Below are 24,191 nucleotides of genomic sequence, written 5' to 3' on the forward strand. Positions count from 1 at the left end.
TAACAATATACTGTAATATTATATAAATGTTGTCTCTCAAAATATATTATTGTCCTGTACTCACCCTTCTTGTGATAATGTGAGATGATAAAATGCCTTATTAAGTTGAGAACTTTCACCTTTTCCCTTAAAGGAAGCACTTTATGGCTTCTCTTTGGCATATCTGAATTGCCAGCATCAGTACTCTTGCTCTGTGGGTTTGTCAGTAAATGAAATCAGGGTGACTTGAACACAAGTACTGTAACCTCTACAGTTAATCTGATAACTGAGACAGCTACTCAGTGCCTAAGAGGGGAGTGGTATACATTGCACAGAGACCATGAATATGCTGGACAAAAAATGATTCACACCCCAGGCGGGATGGAGCAAGAGTTCATCACACTATCAGTACAACACACAATTCCAAACTACAAATTGTTGCCCTGGCTGGTGTAGCTCAGTGAATTCAGTGCTGGCCCGTGAACCAAAAGGTCGCTGGTTCAATTCCCAGTCAGGGCACATGCCTGGGTTGCAGGCCAGGTCCCTAGTTGGGGGCGTGCCAGAGGCAACTGATGGATGTTTTTCTCCCTCTCTTTCTCCCTCCCTACCCCTGTCACTAAAAATAAATACATAAAATCTTTTTAAAAAGCTTATAAGTTGTTTATTCCTGGAACTGTCCACGTAATATTTTCAGGCTGCGGCTGACCACTGGTAGTTGAAACTACAGAAAGCAAAACCACAGAAAGTGATACCATAGATAAGGGAGACTATTGTACTTACAGAAAACATACGTGAAAAAACGTCCCTTGAGCCCTGACAGGTGTGGCTCAGTTGGTTGGGCATCATCCTGCAAAGGGAAGGGTCGCCAGTTTGATCCTGGTCTGGACACGTGACTGAGTTGTGGGTTTGATCTGCAGTCTGATGTGCACTAGGGGCAACTGATCAATGTTTCTCTCTCACATCGAGTTTCTCTCCCTCTCTTTCTCCCTCCCTTCCCCTCTGTCTGAAAGTAAATAAATTAAAATTTTTTTTTTAAAGTTCCTTGATGAAACCTTCCTTTAGGCTGTTTATCGATCATAAGATATAAACTAAGAGAAGATCACTATATTCTCAGAAGTAATCTATCTGATCACAGCTGAGTTGAAGTCTATTATATTAAGGATGCTCCAGTTCACATCACATAATGTTTAAAATCTTAAAGCCAAGGCATTAATGCAATAACTGTCCTCACAACTGAAATGAGACAGAGGAAGAGAGACCAAAAAGAAGATTGTTCAGACTTCTGGCCATGATGGAGGCGTAGACAGACACGCTGCGTCTCCCTCCACAACTAAGAAAGAATACAACTACCTCAAAACTAGAGACAACCAGAAGTTCCAGAAAATCAAACTACATGGAAGTCCAGCAAACAAAGATATAAAGAAGAAATACCCATCCAGACAGGTAGGAGGGGCGGAACCAGGGTGGAGAGGACACAGTGTGGTGGTGGCAGCAGCAGCAGTGACAGCAGCAGGCCAGCAGAAAGTGAAGTCACATGCTTTAAAAAGTCAGGAGGGACACCTGGCGAGCGCTCCCAGCTCCTCACCAGACCTCGAAGCTCACTGTCCCAGCACCTGGGAAAAATCAAGCCTGGTTGCTTCTGACTGTGCAGACCAGTGGGGGTTGGGGTGGAGGCAGAAACTGCCGGTCTCAGCTGAGTCCGCTTGTTTAAACGGCCCCCATGGTCCTAGAACGTCTGCAGACCCACCCACTCTGGGAACAACAGCCAGGGCACCAGCTAGAGGGGCGCCAGTCCAGTGCGGAAGGGGGAGAAGTGCCTGGAAAAGGGGCAAGTGCTGGGGAGGCAGCACTGTTCCCTCTCAGACCCCTCCCCCACACACAGCGCCACAACGTGGTGAAAAGGGTCACCTGTACTGACGAATCCCTAAGGCTCCGCCCCCTACAACGTAACAGGATAAAAGAGGGGAGGAGGCGATGAGTCGTTGCTTAATGGTACAGAGTATTTCTTTGGGTATTAAAAAAAAGTTTTGGAAATGGTGGTGGTTGGACAACATTGTGGATTAATTAATGCCAGTCGACTGAATACTTAAAAATAGTTTAAATGATACATATATTGTTTTTAACCACAATTAAAAAAAACTTATAAGATGATAAATCAAAACCATTGAATTGTACACTTCAAATGAGTAAATTGGTATGTGAACTATATCTCAATAAAGCTTTTTATTTTAAAGGAAGAAACTTTTTAAAAAACACAAGTTTGACAAAGTGAGTTGGTATTATAGGCCCTATAAGAATTGAAAATGGAAACCTAACAATAATTTGATTTCTACTATATCACAGTATCCAAAACAAAGCTGTCCTTAATCTATAATTAAGTTCCTTCTAAGGTTCAAACAGAAGTCCAGCAAGAAACAACAATAAGTATCTATAGAGGGGTATACAGCTATCTTGCCATATTATGATACTCAAATAGTATAAAGAAAATGAACCAAAACAAAGCTAGTTTAAAAGATGCCCTAATACATTATTAGAGCTGAGAGTTCAGAAATTCAATGACACTATGAAATAGAAACAGACATTTCACAATTTCAACCACTACTTAAATATTTTTAATTTTTATATTGCATTTGGAAAAACTAATTATACATTTACCTTATGGCCAGAGTTCACTGACAATATTTAATAAAAATGCTTTATATATAGACACATAAGAAAAAAGTCATGAATTCTATCCACCAAATAGCCATTTTAGGCACTCAGTGTGATTAAAATAACTTTGGATATATGATGCAAATAGCAAAAAAAACTATACTCATTACAAGAATTGAGAAAGATTTAATGATCACTCCAGTATAGTCCTTGACAAAAATCAAAACCAGATAAGGGACCAACCTGGGTCTGTTGTCGTGCTAGAAAACTGCTATACTCAGTGCTACAAACCAGAACATACAGTTTATACATCAGTAAGAAAAAGACTAATATTAGGAAAATGGGCAGGGTATATGAACGGGTAATTTAAAGAAAACAATATGAAAAATGTCCACCACGTGGAAGTAAATTGGAGGTTTATAAGTTAAAATAACAAGTATCAAATACTGAAGAAAAAGCATTGATAATATCCTGTTCCTGGGAAACATGCACACACCTATACCATGACTGGGAATTTAAACTTCAGGTAAGGAAATACTGCAGTAACTTCCGAGTATTTAAAATGTCCATTCCATTTGTCCCAAAATTCTGCTCCTGAGGTTCTACTCTTGAGTAGTGCACAAAAACATGCTCTGTAACACTGAATGTTAAAACAAAAATCTAGAAACAACCGAACAAAGTAGGGAAATAGTAAATAGTATATAAATTACAGGACACCCATATCACAGAACACTATGTGATCATAAACCTATGTGAATTAACAGGAAAACACCTCTAAGGCATATTGTTAAGGGACAAAAAGCAGTCACGAACAATATGTAGAAAATTATTGCATCTATGTAAAAGAAAAGGAGGAGAAGTGGTACACATTTGTATATGGACACATATACTTGAGTGAATGCATAGGAAAAGGGCCTAAAACAATACAGACCAACTTCTGTGAAAGAGAATGAAATCGGATTCAGAAAGGAGGGACTTCCACTTTTATTACTGAAAGCAGAGTACCATTTGGTTGAAAATATGGAATCTGAGGTCAGAAGGACCTGGGTTCAAGACTAGGGTTAGTCACATATTAGCTATATGTTCTCAAAGTTACTATATATATCACATTCTTTTTATCCATTCACCAGTTAATCAACACTTGGGTCATTTCCACTTTTTAGCTATTGTTAATAATGCTGCTATGAACATTGGTGTATAAGTATCTTTTTGAGTCCCTCCATGGGTTGTTTTATAATTAAATAAGAAAATACTTAACATGATATCTAGCATATGCAGAGGCTCAAAAAATATTATATTTCTGTATCGTTTGAATGGTTTAAATTAATGCATCCATATACAACCTGTAAATTTGAAAATAACTGCTAATTCAGAATAAGATCTGGTGGCAAAATCATCATATAGCTAAAGAAAGACTGTATCTGGGAGGAAGACATTGAGAATATTTGTGAGTGAGAAACCTAAGCAAGGAGCAGTCTTTCATGCATTATAGATGGGGATGGGGACAAATGAGCAAATATCAATCCACTTGACATGCCATTCCTATCCTGGACTATCAGAGCTTAAATTAATTAGAGTAACTATCCTTACTCCAATTGCATTCTTTAATTCCAAACTTCTGAAAAATATTTTCCTGCAGGAAAAAAAAAGTACTGGTGGGGCTGATACAAATGACTCTGATGCTTGATATGTTATTTATTGTAAATGGTTAAACTAGCATTCTAGTTCATCTATGTCGTCTCTTATATGATATTAATGAATATATTAGCATCCCCGATTTGGCCAATCCTATAATGCTGAGACTCAAATTCACCAAGATAATGTCTTCATAAATCATTTACTCTACATTGAATTCTTTATTAACTACCTATTCAGAACCAGCTACTGTGCTAGAAATGGGAAACAGATTTGATCTCATCATATACCTTCTTTCAAATATCTTGTTATCACTACTATTAATAATGTATTCATAGGAATTTTTACCTTAGTTTTATGGGAAATAAACCTCAAAAAAAGAGAAAATAAATACAGATACTATATAAATTTATTTCCACTCAGCAGCTGGTGAGAATACCATTATAAAATGGTGTTTATGAACTACTCCATATGTTTAAAATATGACAAAAGTGAAGAAAGTTCGGCTATTTTTTTTAAGCACTTCTGCTCAATTAGATTTTTGGACAGAAAAAAAATTAACAAAATGATTCTAAGGTCATCTGTAAGAATAAATATAGGCAAATAGCCAAGAACACATTTAAAAAGAAATATAAAGGATCTTGCCTTACAAGCCATTAACATGCGTTTTAAAAGTATCAGTTCAAATATAGGTAGATTATCTTTAAAAAATTTATGTATATCAGAAGTGTAATAGAATATTTTTATGTTCATGGGATGAGAAAGAACTTTTCTAATCAGGATGCCAAAAGCAAAAGCCCAAAAGGAAAAGACAGAAGGATTCAACAAAATTCAAAAGTTGTATTTTTTAAAATACTGTATTACAGTTTAAAATAAAAATAAGCTAAAAACAGAAAAAAATGTTTGTAAACTGTAACGGTCAAAGGGTTGCTATACCTAAAATTCAAAGTGCTCTTGCAATGCAGTAAGAAAAAAGAACACTATAATGGAAATGGGGCAAGTGTGTAGATAATTTTTAAATATAAATTATTTAAAGCACATTTAAAAAGCTTTAATCAAGTATATCGAGAAATTAAGAGGTCCATCCTCAGTCAGAAAAACCTGAGTCCCAAATCTGATTATACCTGAATTGCTGCGTAATGTAGGCTAAGTTTCTTAACCTACCTAATTTTCAGTTTCTTTATGGAGACAAAACTATTAACTCAAAGGTACTGCTAAGAAAAGTACTTCAGAAGGAGATGAAATGAAAACTTCAGAAAGGCAAGAACTGGTTATAAGATGATTGATAAAAATGGGAGGAGTTCAACCTAAAATTTAAAAACTGACAGAGAGTGGCGGCTTCAGAATAACGTCTTAGCCTGCTAAGATGTTTGGATGTGAGACAGCCAGGTGGCACATATACATCTGTCCGTGGTCCTGAACCTCCATTAACTACTAGGGCACAGTTCACCCTCACTGTGGAACACGGAAAGCACTTCCAGAGTTTCCTAGGAATTCTCAACGAGGTGAGCATAATGGAGAACAGGGAAAAGGCACAAGCGGTCCAAAGCTTTTGAAACCGCATAGCCATGGAGAGAGAACCAGCTGGGTGGGGGAACTTGCCTGACAGGTTTCGAATACACACACACACACACACGCACACACACACACACACACACACACAAAAGGGAGGCGGTTAGAGGGAGATGGGGAAGAAGAAAATAAGGAGGTGAAGGGAGAGTGGAGGGGAAGAGAAAGAGGAGGAAGAGATTCTCCCACTGTGAATTTTGACAAAAAGTGTTATAGAAAGTCTATGGAACTAGATATACTTGGGCTTGTAGCAATTTGTTTTTCTTATAAAAGTCATTAATACATGGTACAGGAGTGGTATAAGGAGAAGAGAGAGGAACCCAATGGCCAAATAACCACTAATATTCTCCCCCTCCCCACACCTCTCAATAGCTATGATCTAGGCAATCTCTGATCCGAGTTCAACCTCCCAATTAAAAGAAACAGAGACTACGGGTCACAAAAGAGGATCCTTGGAAGAAGCATAAAAGAACTTACACTTCGATAGCTTATATGTGGAAGTTTCAATTGGATACCCCCCAAAGGAAGAGAAACAGAGTGTATGTCATCCAAACAAATAGAGGGGAAAACGGATTCAGAAAAATATACTGAATTAATCCTAAGAATAGTGAAAAAATATGGAAAAATAAATATTTTAAAAGTTAAAAAAAGGAAAAAATGGTAGAAGTAAATCCAAAGAAATCTCTATTTACAATAAATATAAGTGATCTGCAAACTACAGTTAAAATACAAAGATTTCACACTGAGGGAGAAAAACCCAGTTATATGTTTTTAAAAAAAAAAAACATAATTATATAGAAAGCATAAAAATAGAATAAAAAAGATAAACCAATAAAAAATAAAGCTGCATTTTTTTATGTTAATAAGAGAAAAAGGGGGGAACTCTAAGGCAAAAATCCTCACCAGAGATGACTCATTACATAAAAGAGCAATTCATCAGTAAAATATAATAATTCTACACTGTATACACTTAATCTAGCCTCAAAGTAAATAGCAGGCAAAACTGGCACCATTATATGAAAAAATTGGCAAATATCCCACCAAAATAGGTAACTTTAATACACATTTTGAGTAACTGATAGGTAAAGCAGATAAAAATGTGAACAATCTAAGTAACAAGCTGGGTCTAGTGGACACAGATACAACACTGCAAGAGAGACATTGGAAATTAAAACATACCTCTAAACAACTCACAATTCAAAATTAGAACAGAATTAGGAAGTTAGAAAGCATTTAAAACAGAACAGTAATATAAAAATAGAAAAGAAAATCAACATTACAAAAAATTGGTTCTTTAACAAGATTGCCACATCTCAAAAAGACATAAACATTAGAAATAAAAATGTACACAATAAAAAAAAGTACACAATAACTGATGCTAAGATTAAACAGAAAATTATTTTGAACAAATTTATGCCAATAAATTTTAAAAGTAAGCAAATTCCTATAAAAATTCAGCTTGTCAAGTGAAACAAAGAGTAATAGAAAACTTATCTATATTTAATGAGAAATTGAATCCCTACTGAAAAATCTTTGCAGAAAGAAGACTCCAGGATGAAACAGATTTGTCATTGAATTCTTCCAAATTTTCAAATACCTAAGGTAGAAATGATACCAGGAACACATGAGAGAATACTTTCTAACTTGTTTTATGAGGCCTCATAGTCTCAATACCAAAACTTTCCACAGACAATATAAGAAAACTAAGGCTAATCTCTTGTGTATACAATGCAAAAGGTCATACTCAAAGCACTAGTAAATCAAGTCTAGTAAAATATGTTATATCACAACTAAGTTGGGTTTAGTCCAAGAATGCATGATCCATTCAATTTTCAAACTTCAGTGTATTAATGGAATAAAGATGAAAAATCATACTTATAGTAAAATGCTCACTTAGAGTAAAATAACAAAAAACTTAAAAGCTTCTAAGAAAACTAGGAATAAATATATGTACTGGATAAAACTGTTAAGTGCTTTTTAAAGTAACTTCCAAAGCCAACATTGCCAGGGACAAGATTCAAAGCTGGGCCACTCAGACCAAGCCTTTTTCTAAACACAACACTCCAGCAGTGGCCATGACATATTTTTGTTCACATACTGTCTCTACAAAGGTTTTGGAAAAACAACATACTCCCTTGAACAGTTTTAAATTATAGTTCAAATACTTAATTATAGGCTTAATGGTTGTAAATGATGTAATTTCCAACATATTTCATATTGCATACGTGCTTTAAATAGAATTCCATCAAAGCCTGGAATTTATAAAAATTTATGGGAAATGTCTACCATATAATCTAATGGCAAAGCCAGTCCCCACTGTCAAACAAATCAGCAAAAATATGACTTATTTTCTATTAGAATAAGTCTGACTTTTATTTTTAATTCAAATGAATGTGTTACTACATAGCCCAGTATCACCCATTTTTGCTTCAGAGTTTTCAAAAGATGGATGACAGAGCTTTCCCACTAGTTTGTAAGCTAGTGAAAGATAATACCTGCTTCAATACCTTTTACAGACGCTCTTTTAGTGCGCCCTCCCCTGGGAGATACGTGTTCTCAAACAGCCCTTTTGTTCTGCACTCGAGATTTTCACAACCCAAAGCAAAGCGCCACAGCAAGAGCTGAGACAGGTAAAGAAGTATGCCTTTACTTTATAAAATGGGAGTGGAAAAAGAAAGTTAACAGGCTTCAGAGTGTTCTCTAACAGCCGGATTTCAGAAAAAGAATGCACCGTGAAGTTGAGAATCAGGAATGATTCCCCTAGAAGTACAGGCACCCACATATCCCTGGGAAGTTTTCATACACTGTACAGATATGTAACTCAATTTGAAGACTACGACACTAGATTATCATAATCCTGAGCTTTAACAGACATTTTTAAAAAAATTAAATTGACAATTTGTATTTTAACAAAAAATTTTCCATCTGATTTTAATTAATTGACTCTCAGGTGTAAGTGAAAGATGATACCTTAAAAATGGATTCCGTCCTGGAGGCTGTTTTCAAACAGGGCTCCTCTGCAGCACGTGAGGAGGGTGTCCTGGCTGGGGATCATGTTCTCAGCCCCCCCCCCCCTTCCCCTAACTCTGCGATAAGTCTGCCAGCAATGGATCTCAGCACAGCAGTCCAGGGTGTCAGAACTGTCTCTGAGGTCCCCTGGGACAGACTTGCAGCTACGGGTGGCCAAGGCTTCACCAGTAGCTGTCTAGTGCCTATTCCGTGGTCCTGATACAGTGCCAGGCCTGCAGCCTGCCCACTCACCACATTCTCCCCAATCCCAGTCTCCCAACCCCAAAACAACACAGCATGTATGAGCACGGACAATGCTGAGCCACGTGAGAATCCAGGCCAAACCAAACTAGAAAGTCAGTCTGGTGCCCTACCAAAATCCCTTTAATGATACAGTTAAAAAAAATTTTTTTTTTTAGTTTTTCAGAAGTCCTTTTAATCATTAGAACTCTCTTTCCTGATTGGCTGCTCTGGCTTTTACTACGATCCAGGTAGAGGTCAGGAGGTTCAGAACCCTCACCCCTCAGCCTACCTCTTTGTCCCTACTTCCCATCCCAGACTGGGGAACTCCAAGGTTTCTCGGAACACAGCTCTTAAAGGTTTCACCAGGCAAAGTTCCCCCACCTTGGGACAAAGGCAGTCTGCCAGCCAAGGGCCACCAGCTTCGTCCCAGCCCTGTGATTCTGGATGAGGGTTCCTGTCCTGGATCCCGAGGTCCAGTAGGCATGAGGTCCTCAGAAGCAGCCACCAAGGCCGTGGCTGGTGTGGGTCAGTGGAACGAGTGCCAGCCTGCAACCAAAAGGTCACTGGTTCAATGCCCAATCAGGGCACATGCCTGGGTTGTGGGCCAGGTCCCCAGCTGGGGGTGTGCAAGAGGCAACCAATTGATGTGTCTCTCACACATTATTTCTCTCCCTCTCTTTCTCCTTCCCTTCCTATCTCTAAAAATAAATATTTAAAAAAATTGTTTTCCAGTAATCCCAATACCTCCCAACACTCTCAGCTGACTACTTTGTCTTAAAAATTCCTGAAATAGAGCACTCAGAAGTGAACTGCTTTGTCTTCCTAGCACAAAACCAATCAGCTTACCTATAACTATGACCTGGTCCTCTGCCTCTCTACTACAAAAAACAAACAGAACAACAAAAAGCAAGTGCCTTGCTCCAATCAGAGCCCAATCCCTGCATTTCTGGTCCCTGAATTTCCTTCTCCTGTTGTATCATTTTGATCAACCATCATTTTCTCTCATGCTTAAAACCCTCCCTAACCCCATGTCCCCCTCTAACTTTCACCAAATTTCTTTGCCCCCATTACACTGAAACCTCTTTAAAGAACCATCTATGTGGCTTTCCCTTGGCTCCCCTCTGCTCCTCATCCAGCTCCATCTGGACTCTTGCCTGCACTTTAGCCACGTTCATAATACGTGACACCCCATTCTTCTGCAACTTACTTGCTTCCTGACAACCTTCTCCTGGTTTTCTTCTCCCTCACTGGCCACTCTCCATTTCCGGCTCCTCCTCCACTGTTCAAGCTCTAAATTTTGCATGTCTCAAGAGTCAACTCTAGGTCCTGTTCTCTTTCCTACTGAAACATTTTCTTGAAGAAATCTCATCTAGTCCCGTGGCTGTATCTACCTATAAGCTGATGAATCTGAAGTTTCTCTCTCTAGTCCTAACCTTACCAGTAACTAATATATGTTCCAGTTTGCACATCAACTGCTTACTACCCCAAACTTAACATGGCCAAAACAGATTTCTTAATTCTCTGCATCATATAATTCCATCTCAGTGGTGGCAGTACAATTGAGTAATTGCAACTAAGAGTGTGTGCTCTAAAATCAAATGCTTTGGACCTTGAAACCACCACTTACTAGCTATGAGACTACAGATCTGGGCCTCGGTTTCCTCGTCTCTGAAACGGGGATAATGCTACCTTCTTTGGGTGATGGTTAAATAACCCATGAGAACTGCTAAGACAGTGTCCGACACACAGTAAATAATAAATATTAATGTTGTTCTTCATCAGACTCCTCAGGCCAAAACCAGAGACGTCATCCTGTGACCAACCAATCTAAACGACCGCTCCAAACACTTTACACCATATGCTTATTTTCTTTGTAATTATTACCAATATCCAAAATATGCATAATCCTATTTATTTACATGTTTATTTCCTGACTTTTGCAAATTATGATGTAAACTCCATGACAGCAAACACCCTGCCTGTCTTGTTCATTATTGTAGCCCCAGAAACTGGCACCTACCACAGAAAAGGTATGAAATAAATATATGTTAAAATGAATTAATGTGTATAGCAACAAAACATTCTACCATAATCAAAGACTACAAATCTTAAGGCTTTTATGTTTTGATAGAAAGTAATGTTCACGTCTCCTTGCTTTAAAAACAGATACATATTCAGTGGCTTATATTCAGTGGCTTCCCAACGCCTGCAGTCAAATTCAAATGATGTGCTAAGCCAACTCAAATGCCCAACTCACCATGCCAACCTCATCGCCCACTGTTCCCTCACTCGGCTCCAAGCACACGCCTTGGAGCTTTGCTGCCTCCCATACTCTGCCTTCCACTGTGTCCTTCCATCTAAAATGCCCCTCCTATCTCTAACTCAGGAAACATTATCGTCCTTGGATGAGCTCAGATGTCTCCACGACTGATCTTGGTCCACTCCCCTCTCCATCAATAATAATCTTTCTGCTGTGCCTCGTTTAATGCACTTAAATTCTGCTTAACTTCTTGAGGGCAGGAACCACATGTTGTTCATCTTTATTGTTCCCACACTCCATTATACATTTATAATTCCCACACCTCCATTATACACTATACTTATTGTACACACTAAATATTTATTAAATTGACTTTAAACAGAACTCCTAACCCACACCTCCACAGATAACACTAGCAATAAAGATAAACTGGAATTTGCATTAGAGATACAATAAGAGATAATACTTGATGTGATGTATAAGAAAAGACAATTAATAATCCAAGTAAGTCAATTAGTTGTCAAAATCCAACACCATAAACAAATTTTATAGGCATTAAGACAGGGATAAGCCAACAAAAAATGGCATGGATGCGAAAAGTATCTTTTTAATGATCATTTGCAATTTTAAAATTAAAATTAAATGAGAGCTATCTATGATGCATCCTTCCTCTCTTTCACACATAACACTGGCTCAGAATCTTTAAATCAAAACCACATATCAGAGAAGGCATTACTTAAAGGTGGTCAGGGAAAAGACAAGAACCCCATAAAATTTTGCTGTAGCACTATTTATCCCTAAGGAAAATGCTATGAATAAATTGTAAGCCACAATGCCAACTGTAGTGGAGCCCATTTCTGGTTTGCCCCGAATCCCTTCCGACATCTTACACAGAATCCTAATGTTGTTACCTATGCTTCCCTTACAGAGCCCGTGTTATCTCAATAATCCCCCCAATGCAATGACTGGTTCCGGAACAGACATGAGACCCAGCTGTGGACAGTAAGAATGAAAAGGAAGTGTTCTGAGTGCTTCCTTGAAAGGTAACGTCTTGTTCCTCTTAAGAGGGTTATAGGAAGCCACTTCTCTCTCCCCTCCCACCTGGAAAAGGGTTAGGGCTAGGGTTAAGGGTTAGGGGTTAGGGGCACTACAAATGCTGCAAAATAACTGGCCTGCAAGCTTCAAAAGTGTCAAAGTCATGAAAGTTGAGAAAAATCTGAAGACCTAGTCCAAAATGAATGACACTGAGTCATGACATCCAAATGCAACATGTGATTCTGAACTGAATCCTTTTGCTATAAAGATAGCATCAGGACAACTAACAAACCTGAATCAGGGCTATGGATTAGATGACAGCAACACGTCAGTATTAACTTTCTGAATGTTTTTTAGTTGCATATGATTATCAAAAGAATGAAGAAAATACACACAAACATATTTGGAAGTGAGAGGGCATTAAGGAGGCAATTTACTCTCAAGTGGTCAGACGTGAAAACATTATATTGTACTTGCAAATTTTCTGTCAGTTTTAGATTGTTTCAAATTTTCTAAAAATTACTTTCTCAAAGTAAAGATTAGGGAAACAGACGTGGACTGTCTCATTAAAAAATTATGTGCCACGCTAAGAAGTTTAAATGTCATTCTGAAAGCTCTCGGTAGCCACTGTAGGATATTAAGGAGGACATTGACATGAACAAAGGATCAAGTTTAGCAAAAGTCCTTCTGTTAAACAAAGGCCCTGGATGTGCAGGATTCACAATATTTTCAGTTGAGGGGCACATGTAATAATGAGGTCACAGACTATTTAGCCGTAATGGGGGGGGGATGGGGGAGGAGGAAGATTAACAAGGCCAATAAGATCCAGGAATAATGTAATCCATTTAGATACGTTTAACAGACAAATCAATTGAGTGAGATGCACACAGAAGTTGAGTAAAATCAGGATAAACCAAGAGCTGCTATACTTAATTGGGATTACCACAGGAATACAGGGGACACACACACACAGACACACACACACACACACACACACCCATACATTGTATATGATCACTTAATCACAACTTCAAGCAATGCAACTCTGCAATGGACTTCTGAAAAAAACTGTCAGTTTAACATGCATCAGTCAGAAATGGGGTAACACCTTACAAAGGCATGCAGTAAAAGAGACAGCAACAGAAATCACACTACACTTGCAAACATTATTGTGGTTTTAACCATAAACTCTAGGAAAATCTTTGTAAGTATGGAATAGAGAAAAGCTTTACGATGATCATATCAATATTTCAGCTTTACCACATATCTGAGCTTTTAGTCTGTTTTTAAATGCTTCTTAGTTATGATTTTTGGTCAGGGCAAAGAAATAGTCAGTGAGCAATACAATCTTAAAATGGGGCATTAGCCACTGTGGGCTTTCCTTAATCTTTTCAAACAAGTGTTTTTTTTTTAAATCTTAGTACTTCTAAGTAAATGCTTGATGGCTTTTAATAATATCCGAGTCAACTTGGGGCATTCCATCCCAGTAAGCCAGATATTAAAAGGACAGGATTCTTGTTGAACACTGCTTTTACAAAACCCTCATAAAACCTAATTCACTGTGTTTTATTTCACAGCCAGGACAGTACTCCCTCAAATTCTGTGCCAATTCTGTAAGAGGGGTATAACTGGATTGAAAATGATCAAACTCTACTGAAGGAAAAAAAAAATCTCTAGGTTAGCAGGAACATCTTTGCAAACCAGCTGCTCCTCTTAAAAAAGGTTCCAAAGTCAAATGACTTTGGCAAATTCTAGGTAAAACAAAGTTAAAAAGGTTTCTGTACTGCATAACTTTAAAAAACTTTTACTATGATAATGTGCTTTGTACAGTAATATCCAGAGGGATGCATTGAACCGTTTTTCAATCTTAACCTATGCATTGAACTCTTAATTTTCATAATATTCATTTTTATGTCTTGAAATATACTTTAGGAAACACCAGTGTGCAATGCTTATTTTCTTCATACTTACTGCCAGACCACACAACATGCATGTATGGATGTTGCATAATCTTTAGTCCACAAAGTCCAAAGTGAGCGACACATCACTAATTTTTCATTATTTTAAGTGAAATAAAGTTATTTACATCTTTGCATTAGTACACTTCAATTGAACTTTACCAAAAAGTAGCATTTTAGTTTTTACCATAGGCTTCACAAAAACTTAACAGAATGGGGGGGACGGGGGTGGGGGGGAAGCTGATGAAATACAACTATAAATCACCAGAAAAGGAAAAATCCTAAACCAACTTTCAACCTTTTGGCAAAATAAGCTATTGCTGTTATGCCCTTTTCTTACAGCTGACAAAAGAGGTTAAGTAACCTGCTTAAATCATCCAGCTAATAGTCAGTATGAATCCAAAGTCCTTGTTCTTTACCAGTAAATTGATTTAGAACAGGAATATTTCAGGTTGAGGTATTCCATTTATAGATCTTCACCATGGAAACTCCGTGTAAATTTAAATTTTATTACTATGAATAAAGCAAACTGAATGGAAAGTTTTTGGTTTTTGTTTTTGTTTTCATTGATTAAGCCTACAGTGATGTGTAAGCAATTTGAAATAAAACCGAAAGTTAAATGATTACACATGGCTGAACTCATTAACAAGTATTTTTAAAAGCTGTTTTCATCCACATAAGTAAATAGTACTTTTGAACACAGTTAGATTGGGCATAAGAGGAATGATGGTACTGGGGAAGAATTAAAGAGGAAAATAAATGTATCTCAGAAGAGAGAAATTATCCCCCTATAAGCTATTTGTCTTTAAACAATCAAGTTGAATTACCTCTGTTAATATCATCTGCCACTCTAATACCCAGAATAGAAGTTTCTAGTAGTCACAAAGTTCTAACTGCTCACGAAGTGCTGAAGCAGCACCAATTATACATGGTTTCTCTCTTTAATAAAAGGACTGCATTTTCTGGTTCCTGTATACAGCATATAATAAGTGCTGACACTTGAAACCCTGTGTCACAGATACAGTGTTACACGTAACAGTAAAGTTCCGACACTAGTCCCGAAGTCTGAAAGCAGCAGCTTAGCTAAAAGTTGTAACTTTAAATATTGAGCAGTACAATGGATTCTAAAATTGCATAAGACCATGATCTTCTCTTCTTAAATATCACAAAGTAATGAATAACATTGTTTCAACTAGATGATAGTTTTGAAACATATTAAATTATAGTAACTAAAACCATAAAGTGAAAGTTTCTGTACTTATTGTGAATGCCTATACTTGAAAAGTAAGTTTAATTAGAGCAAGAAAACGTCATAAACAGAGACTTCTCAGGACCTCCAAGGATTTTATAGGTTAACAGTACTGGTTCATTATTATATCCAATTTCACTCTACTCTACAGGGTGCTTTTCCTAAACACCACGTTCACCAGCATCACTTCTGTGTCCTCTACCATGACTAAGTTTATTTTTCAGTTCATGCGACTATCACACAGAAGACAATTAAAAGTCCACAACCACTATGTAAAGTATTATATAAGTTATTCAGATTTGGATTCTTCTCCAAACCACACAGCATCCTAGTTTCCCTAAAAATTCTCTCTTAGAATCCTGATACAGAGGACAACATGACAACTGAAAGAGCATTTCTCAAAGGACACTCCATGGGACACTGATTGCCAGCCATCTTCCAGATACTTTGCAAAAAAATGGTTCCATAATCCTATAAACTTTATAATTCTAGGATAACCTGCAGTATTTTAATGTTGCTTAAAATAGTTTCCCAAATTTATTTAGCCACGGAAACCTTCTTTCCCAACCCACTCACCAAAGCACCTAGCAATATCCCATGGGTTTCCAGAACACATTTTGAAACTAAGGAGGGGCCTAGAGTGAAGAAGCCCGGATTCCAAAATAGAGGCAAACCATTCACATGAGGAAGAACTAAGGGGCAAACAGGGAGACACAAAGTGGGGGAACAGAACAGGTCTTCCGCCTCCTGTTACCACGAACGCCAAAGTGGTGCTTTCTCTCCTATAACAGCAGGCAAAGGGGTGCTCTCTCCCCTAGAGCAGTGGATAAAGCAGCACCAGGATGGGGGGTGAGGAAGGGGTGTTAGACAACAGAGGGCTAGCCATTCCCCACTTACTAACTGGAAAAAGAAGTGGACTGTAGAACGGAAGTGTGGAGCACCTCACTGGGAAAAGCCATTCTAGAGCTCTGATCAGTATCAATGGGGAAGAAAAGGAAATCCCCTAGGTCTGGAAAACAGTGCCAACAAAAGACAGCCATTCGTATGTCTGGGATAACCTATACTAATAGCGGGGTCATTCCAAAACAAAAATCCTTATGAAAAGAATTGCATGACTCATTCAGATACAAGCAGCTGAGCAGTTCTGGGTCTTAGCTACCAAAATCTCCAAGTCACTCTCAAGGGCAGTTTCATGAGTAACAAGGGATGAGAAAATCTATGCAACTAGCAAATATTACTTCTCACTTACAGAGGAGTAACTAAAAGATATAACAAAAACAAAAAACAAAAAAAAACTACTACTAATGTCTATAGGTCATGTGGTTATTTATTCCTCATGTTCAAGCTTCCACAACTCCAACAATCAATGGACGTCAGCAACCAAGAGCCCAAAGTCAGAAAAGGAAAATGACAAAGGAAAAGGAAACGAACCATCAAAGACAAAGGAGTGAAGTTAATTCCTCTGTCCATTACGTTCTCCTAAGTTAAAAATACCCAATCATTCACAGATCAGACCAATGTAGCAACCCAGGAAAACAGTACCTTCACTCATGCTCACGTTCTTCTTCCTCTCTCCCATATTCTCTCTCTCCAAGTGTCTTGTCCCTACCTAAGCTCCTTCTCTTCATTAAATTCATCAATCTGTGCTTTTTGAGAAAAGGACTTATGTCTATAATCTTTTTACTGTTAAGCAGTCAACATATTGGAGTTCACCTACACTAAAGAGTTTCAAACTCTTTTGATCCCAATCTACAGTAAAAAATACAAGAAAACACAAGAGTTGTATATAATACTTTCTACACATGATGTTCTTGATATTTTCTATTCTAGTCTATTTAATTTTTTTAATGTTGGTTGGACTTTAAAACCAATCAAAACCAAGAGGATAAAAAACAATGAGCTATACATATTGTACAACATACTGTCGATAAAGAGGAAAGGTTGTATAAGAAATTTTTTGATTGCCATAGAATACTACAATAAAGTGTTAACTTGTACCAAATTCAGTTATTTTATCATAAAATAACCTGGGTTTACTATGTAATATTAATCAAATTCTAGGAATTATAGGACATTTCATAAAGTTTGCAACATATTATGCCATTTGTTTTTAGACTACTATGCTAAAATATACCTTACATTTCCACATGAAATAAACAAATTGCTAAAATTCTCAAAGTGTTAATCCTGACATCCCTATTTTCCCTCATAGAGCAATAGATTCTTAAAAATAGCACTGTGTCAGATCAAATCACTGTACTTATCCTTGAACTGTTCTTAAAATAGAATATTAGGTGGCTATTATAAAGGAAGTAAATTCCCAACCTATATTTCTGATGACATTTATAAAAATTGTAATTGAGAATTTAAGTTAAAATAATCTTTTAAAAAAATTTTTATACCCACCTGAGGACACACTTATTGATCTTAAGAGGAGCGGAAGGGAGGGAGAAAGAGAGGGAAAGAAACACCTATGTAAGAGAAAAACACTGACTGGTTGCCTTTCATACACAGCCCGACTGGGGACCAAACCTGCAACCCAGACAAGTGCTCTGACCAGCAAATCAAACCTGAGACCCTTTGGTTTACAGGGACAACACTCCAACCAAATGAGCTACACCGGCCAGGGCAATGAAAATAACCTTACTCATCTGTATTAAATGAACATGTTGACAATTTGGCATGATTACTAAATTCTACTCAGGAAAAGTTAATAATAAGGAACAGCAGAAGTGAAGACCAAAGTATCCTAAAAGATTCAGATCCTTCTAATCAAGCCATCATCCCCTCTCTTAATCTGCCCACGTGTGAAAAAAGAGAATAATCTTTAAAACTATGCTAATGAAAGGAAAAGTTTAAACCACAGTACCTGCTGATGTACGCTAGTAACAAGTTTATTAATTGTTCAGACTACTGTGTGTATGTTTGTGTATACACCGAACAAGCTAAAAAATTACTGTTATTTAGGGTTAATTTAAATGAAATGTTACAAAGTCCAAGATTCAGGAAGCATCAAAAACCAGTTATACATATACAGATAGCTAGAATGTTTCTTTTCTATTGTGCAATACTATCTTAACATCTACGTTTTAAGTAAATTGGTAAAGAATTACCTAAAATTCTAATTTTCCATTTCAAAGTAGAGGGCAACCAAGTCAATAAATAATGTACTCATTTAGTTATTACTAGCAAATTAGTTTATAATGTAAAAGTTATTTTAACTTCTACAAACTCTGTTGTAACGTTCTAGAGTTATATTACTGACATCGAAAGTCTGATTTTATGAACATACAAACCAAAATCATTTCAACAACTTAATAAAGAAAGGAGACAGAACATAGTCGGTCTATGCTTACTGGCTATAACCGGAAAACGTATATTGTTAAACTGAAAAGTGACCTATGCGATAAGGAAGGCTGATCCTCCTGCTCTATTACTTATTGGCTTAACCCTCTCTTCCTTTTTAGAGCTCTACTTATTTTCTCTCTCAAACATCAGCACCAAGAGCAAAGAATGCTGTCAAGTAGATATATCTCACTTTGAATCGTCAGTTTTCTTATTGTTAAGATACTGTAAAGAACAAAACACTAACTGTAACAATATAAAAGTGAAATGAGACATAATTAGAAATAAAATGAAATTGATGGAAATGAAGCAAGACAGGAAGAAGCTTGGCTGACTCCTTTTTAAAAAGTAGCCTACCACTGGCACAAAAATAAGGATTATCTAGATGACACTTTCATCAACATAAAGAGCCAAACAGAAATTTACAGCATATATTAGAGTATTTAACTACTTCTGCTCTCCTGTTGCAAATACTGGGTCCTTCAAAACTCAAACTAAAAACTGTATCGCTTTAAGGCAAACCTAATTATCAAATTTAACCCCAGCCAATAATCCCTGTAAATTTCCATTACAGACCAAAAGTAATAATGTTTTAAAAATTAAATTAAGGTCTATTCACTATCTGAAAACTTCCTTAATCTAATTGTTTTTATATAATGTTAGGCGATGAGGAAAAAATAGGACATTTCCCCAAGTGTAGTAATCAATTCATACATGAAGAACAGCTGACCTATTGCAGTACTTAAATGAACTGAAGAGACTGACATTCTTTTTGTTTGTTTTCTGTCCACAGTTTTATTTGAAAACAGTCTGTAAAAAGCAGAACACTTGAAGAGGTATTAAAGCAATAATCTTAACTGTTATTCAAAAAATGACTTTGCTGCAGCCATCTGATGTTACCAATTTATTGTTTTAAATGTTTCTTTTAGGTAAACCAAGTTATATATTCTAATTAAAGATGTTTTCTTTAAACAACTTTCAGATTCTGTTGATATTGATACTGTCTTTGTGATACTTTTCCATAAGTTTCAATTTTGAAGAGACTGGCATTCTTCAATAATCTAAATTCTCAGATAACTTAAAGATAATACAAATACTATGACTTATGACACCTCTTGACCCCTTCTCCATTCTTACATTTCTTTTCTTATTCCTTACCCAAACTTTTGTGGTTGAGAACTCCCACTTTCAAAATTTCATATTCCCAACTTAAAAATGCCTGAGACTTAACAGACACTACCTACCCCCAAAGTGTGCGAAATAATTCCTTAGAAATGATAGTCTCTTGTTCTCTATCACTGAGAAACACGACAGAAGTTTAGTTAAAAGGCTGTACATTTTTGTTACATCATATTGGACTTCAAATATAAAATATGAAGTCCACTACTAGTTTTAAACTGTGAAAAGTCCCTGGTTTGAAATTATTTAAAATATATTAGTAAAAACAAAGCGTATTTAGCCAAATATTTATTTGACCTTTGGCTTATCTGGCTTAAATTAAATATGTATAAACAAGGGGTATATTTATATACGAAACAAAGCCCAAGGAAACATATTCAGTGAAAAATATACATAAATTACTCTGATAATACTATAGAGCAAAATATCTCAAAAGCATAAAACTACTATGTAAACTCTTAATCCCAAAAGGCAATTAAGCATATGGTTTTCTCTTCTGTCATAATTTTAAAGTTATATTTACTACTGATACATAAAACGAGTTCTCCCATAATTTTGCAGATGAGAAAGAAGAGATATTAAATAACAATCATAATCACAGACTAGAGTGAGTTCTTGAACCACAATGCAAGAACTGAAACTCTGAAAGTACCAAGAACTTTTCTCAAAAAAGCACTAAAATATTTCTAAGTTTATATAACATGAGATGTAAAACTACATAAGCTTTATAAAATATTCCACTTCACACATAAAAATAAAAGATAAACAAGTTACAAAGTCAAAATTGTCTCCCTCTTTATAGAGAAATCACTTGAAAGATGGTTTAGAATTCTTAGATTCCCAATAAGTGTCTGGGAGTCTGTTTTAAAAAACCATCTTATTCCATTACTCCATGTATATAAATGTAAGCAATCTTAAATGAGTGATTTACCTGACGAGCTAATTTTATTAAATTTCAAATTAAAAAGACAAAATCATCACCAACTGACTTTTACTGCAGGAAAATGAAGCTTCCTTGGGAAACAAGACATTTCCGTATCCCAACTTTCCAACAAACTAAACTTGTTAGTATTGCAAAGATACAAAATACAGTACTACTCTGGCTAGTATCCTTCCAACGCCAATGTGCCAATACAGGTGTGGGTGATGGGATGTGTTCTTCCAACAGAAGACGGCTGGGTGTTTGATTGGACTTGTGTCTAACACTGGATACAGAAGAACCTCCCTCAGCCAAGCCTTGGAGCTCGAAGGTCACATGGGAGCGTCTGCTCTCATCACTGATCTGCTGCACTACAGTTGGTCTTCTAAAGCACATCTATATTTAGGAGAATGAAGACAAAACTCTAACAGTTTTAGACCTTAGTTCAATGTCGAGCTCAAACTTTCAGGCGGGAGCTGCTCCCAAACATTCTTTCCCAGCTACTATCACAAAATTTTTAAACATTTATGTCATGTTATCTTACAAACATGCCAATTTACGGAAAGTCCATGTCCACTGGTTCCTTTGCTTGTACTAAATGGAGATGAAATAAAACCCACTGATAACTATCTCCAAGTTCCTGTTGACGTAAGATATTTTAATATCTCCTCCCATTTCCAGAGTCTGGGAAGGAATGTTTCCACTACTACCTTTCCATCGAATATCTGTTATACCACAGTAATCATCCCTTTTTGCATATCACAGAACTATTCAAATGCTCTTACTGCTGGCCTAAAAACATTAAGTTCTTTCTCGTAAATTCCACATTCAACAGTGGCAACAACTGAGGAACCTGGTTGCACTCTTAGGAAAACATTTACCAAAAACTAGGGGGGGGGAGTCTTGAATAATTGGTATCCTTTTATCGTATATATTTAATTATATATATACACCATATAGTAGCTATTATGGCAAGATATTACATATACTGTATATTACATACTGTATGTTATATATATGTTTATGTGCTTGTTAAAATTTACTCATGGTAACTCCCTTTGGAACAGTTGAATCATCATGTCGAGCTAGAGCTGTTTTGTTTTGTTTTTTATCCAAACTTACCCCATTCTAGGTATTCAAGAATGTTCTTCTCTCTTCTCAGCGGAGAATTATTGCATTCATCGTAAAGGCAGATGAGTATATCCAGTAACGTTTCCACGCTGAAGCACTGCCCACTGGTCTGAGCCGGCCCATCCAAAATAAACTGCTCCAGCTGCCTCAAACGCACTTCTCCAGACATGTTGGCTTCGACTTCTGCTGGTTTTCCTTGAAATTATTACTAGCGACTCCTACTATGATTCTTTGAACCTAAAGTTTAAAAGCGGTGGTTTTAAAAACAAACCACTTGTTATTCCAACAACTGTCATGCAATGCCGGTGCTGAATTAAACATCCGCCGCACCGGTACCCTCACTTAACTGAAGCGTCTTCAATTTCGCACATATACATGTATTTTTGAACGAAGTTACCATAAAATATATATTTGATACATTTTTAAGAATACAATTAAGTCGTATGTTTAAATAAAATAATAATTAAAAGTACAACGAACCAAACAGTCAACACTTCTTTAAGGGGGTGGGAAAAAAACCAACAACTCTTCTCCTTCATTCAAAATTCAATTCGTGCAACATAATCCTGAAAGGAATCCGGTAGCATCATTAATGAATTAAGTCCGATATGCATCAGCAATTCACTTCCCAGGAAGAAGGAAAACAGAAGAGGGAGGAAAAAGCCAGAACGTATGGAAGGGGGAGGGAAAACCAAAAATTCGGCTGCAAATCCTCCCAACCGCCGCTTGGATGATGCATCAGCGGCAATTTCTCCAGCGGGAAGGGAGGGGGCGAGTCCCTGAAGCAGCCCCTCGGCCCGGAGCACGCCAAGTCCTGCCCGGAGGAGGCTTTTCCTTTTTCCTCCCGAGCTCCTGCTTTCTAAGGCTTTGCAGTTGGTCCCATTTCCAACGGCGTCGGAGGGAAACTCTTCATTTTTCTCCCGGCTTGTCCCAGGGGCCTGGCTGGCGGCGCGGCCGGGGCTGGAAATGCGGGCTGCGGGCGGCACTGCGCGCCGGGAGCAGCGGCTACTTGGCCGCCCGCGCCCGCTCCATGTCGGTGGTCGCTGGTCGGCCGGCCTGGGCCGCGCCGGGCACGGAGCCCGGTCTCCCAACACCCGCACCGCGGCCGCCCGCCGAGGCTCCCGACGCCCCGGAGAGGGGGTGCTTTTCGGGATTCAAAGGACACAGACGGCGGCGGCGGCGCGGGCGGCTCCGGCAGCTACTTCTCCCTCTTGTTCACACCCCTGGGTTAAGGGCATCTTTCCGCGGCGAGGAGGGAGGCGGCCGAGGCGCCGGAGGAGGGTCTGCTGCCGCGGGCGAGGCGAGCAGAGGCTGCGGCAGCCCGGCTCGCAGCCACTCCCTTCCTCTCCCTCCCGCCCCTCCCCCGCCGGCCCCGTCCTCTCGCGCCCGCGCCCTGGCTCCGCGAGGCTCCCGGCCCCGCCGCACGCAGGCGGAGGCTCGCGCCGAGTCCGGATCCAATATGGCGGCCCGCGCGCCCCCCGGCCCCCGCCCGCGCGCGCACGCCGGCTGCCGCCCCGCCCCGCCCCCGCCCGAGCCCGGGGCCGAGCCGGTCCGTCTGCGGCCGCGCCGAGCGGAGCCGAGGCCCTGGAAGGGGCGCGGGCGTCCGCGCTATCCTGGAGGGAGGGTGGGGACCGCCGCGGCCCGGGAGGCTGCGGCTGCGGCGACGAGGAATGCAGGGATACGGGCGGACTGGGGAGGCCGCGGCGGCGGAGGCCCGGGAGCGGGCTGGGAACTGCGTCCCCGCCTCGCCGCTCTCCCCGGTTCCCGAGGCTTCTCGTGTGGATCGCAAAGCGGGGCTTCTTCCTCGCCCTCGGAGACACCACCTGCCAGGCACGTTTGTTAAGGGGGCCCAGAGGCCGACGGCTTCAGGCTCCCGACAGCCGGTAAAGGACGGTGCCTCTCGCCGCCCCTTACCTGCTCCCCACCCGCCCCCCAAATTCAGTTCTCGGGCACGCCAGAGTTATCATTTCCTGGGTGTCTAATTACAGCGTTTCTTGTACGCCCTGCCATCCAAGTCGTAAGAATGTG

At 38.6% G+C, this 24,191-nt stretch overlaps 1 protein-coding gene across 3 annotated transcripts in view; it reads right to left on the minus strand.

Moving 5' to 3' along the window:
• Positions 1 to 23,497, minus strand: part of CDC42BPA (CDC42 binding protein kinase alpha) — a 156,207-nt gene extending 132,710 nt beyond the window's left edge. For all 3 annotated transcript variants that reach the window (XM_090263406.1, XM_090263405.1, XM_090263403.1), the window contains exon 1: positions 22,155 to 23,497. In XM_090263406.1, the coding sequence (XP_090119532.1) occupies positions 22,155 to 22,332 (178 nt within the window). In that variant the 5' untranslated portion in view covers positions 22,333 to 23,497. The remainder of the gene's footprint in view (positions 1 to 22,154) is intronic.
• Between the last annotated feature and the right edge of the window lie 694 nt (positions 23,498 to 24,191).

The sequence above is a fragment of the Furipterus horrens genome, unplaced genomic scaffold (assembly GCF_987537825.1).
Source record: "Furipterus horrens unplaced genomic scaffold, mFurHor1.1.pri manual_scaffold_15, whole genome shotgun sequence".
In the NCBI taxonomy this organism is placed as follows: Eukaryota; Metazoa; Chordata; class Mammalia; order Chiroptera; family Furipteridae; genus Furipterus; species Furipterus horrens.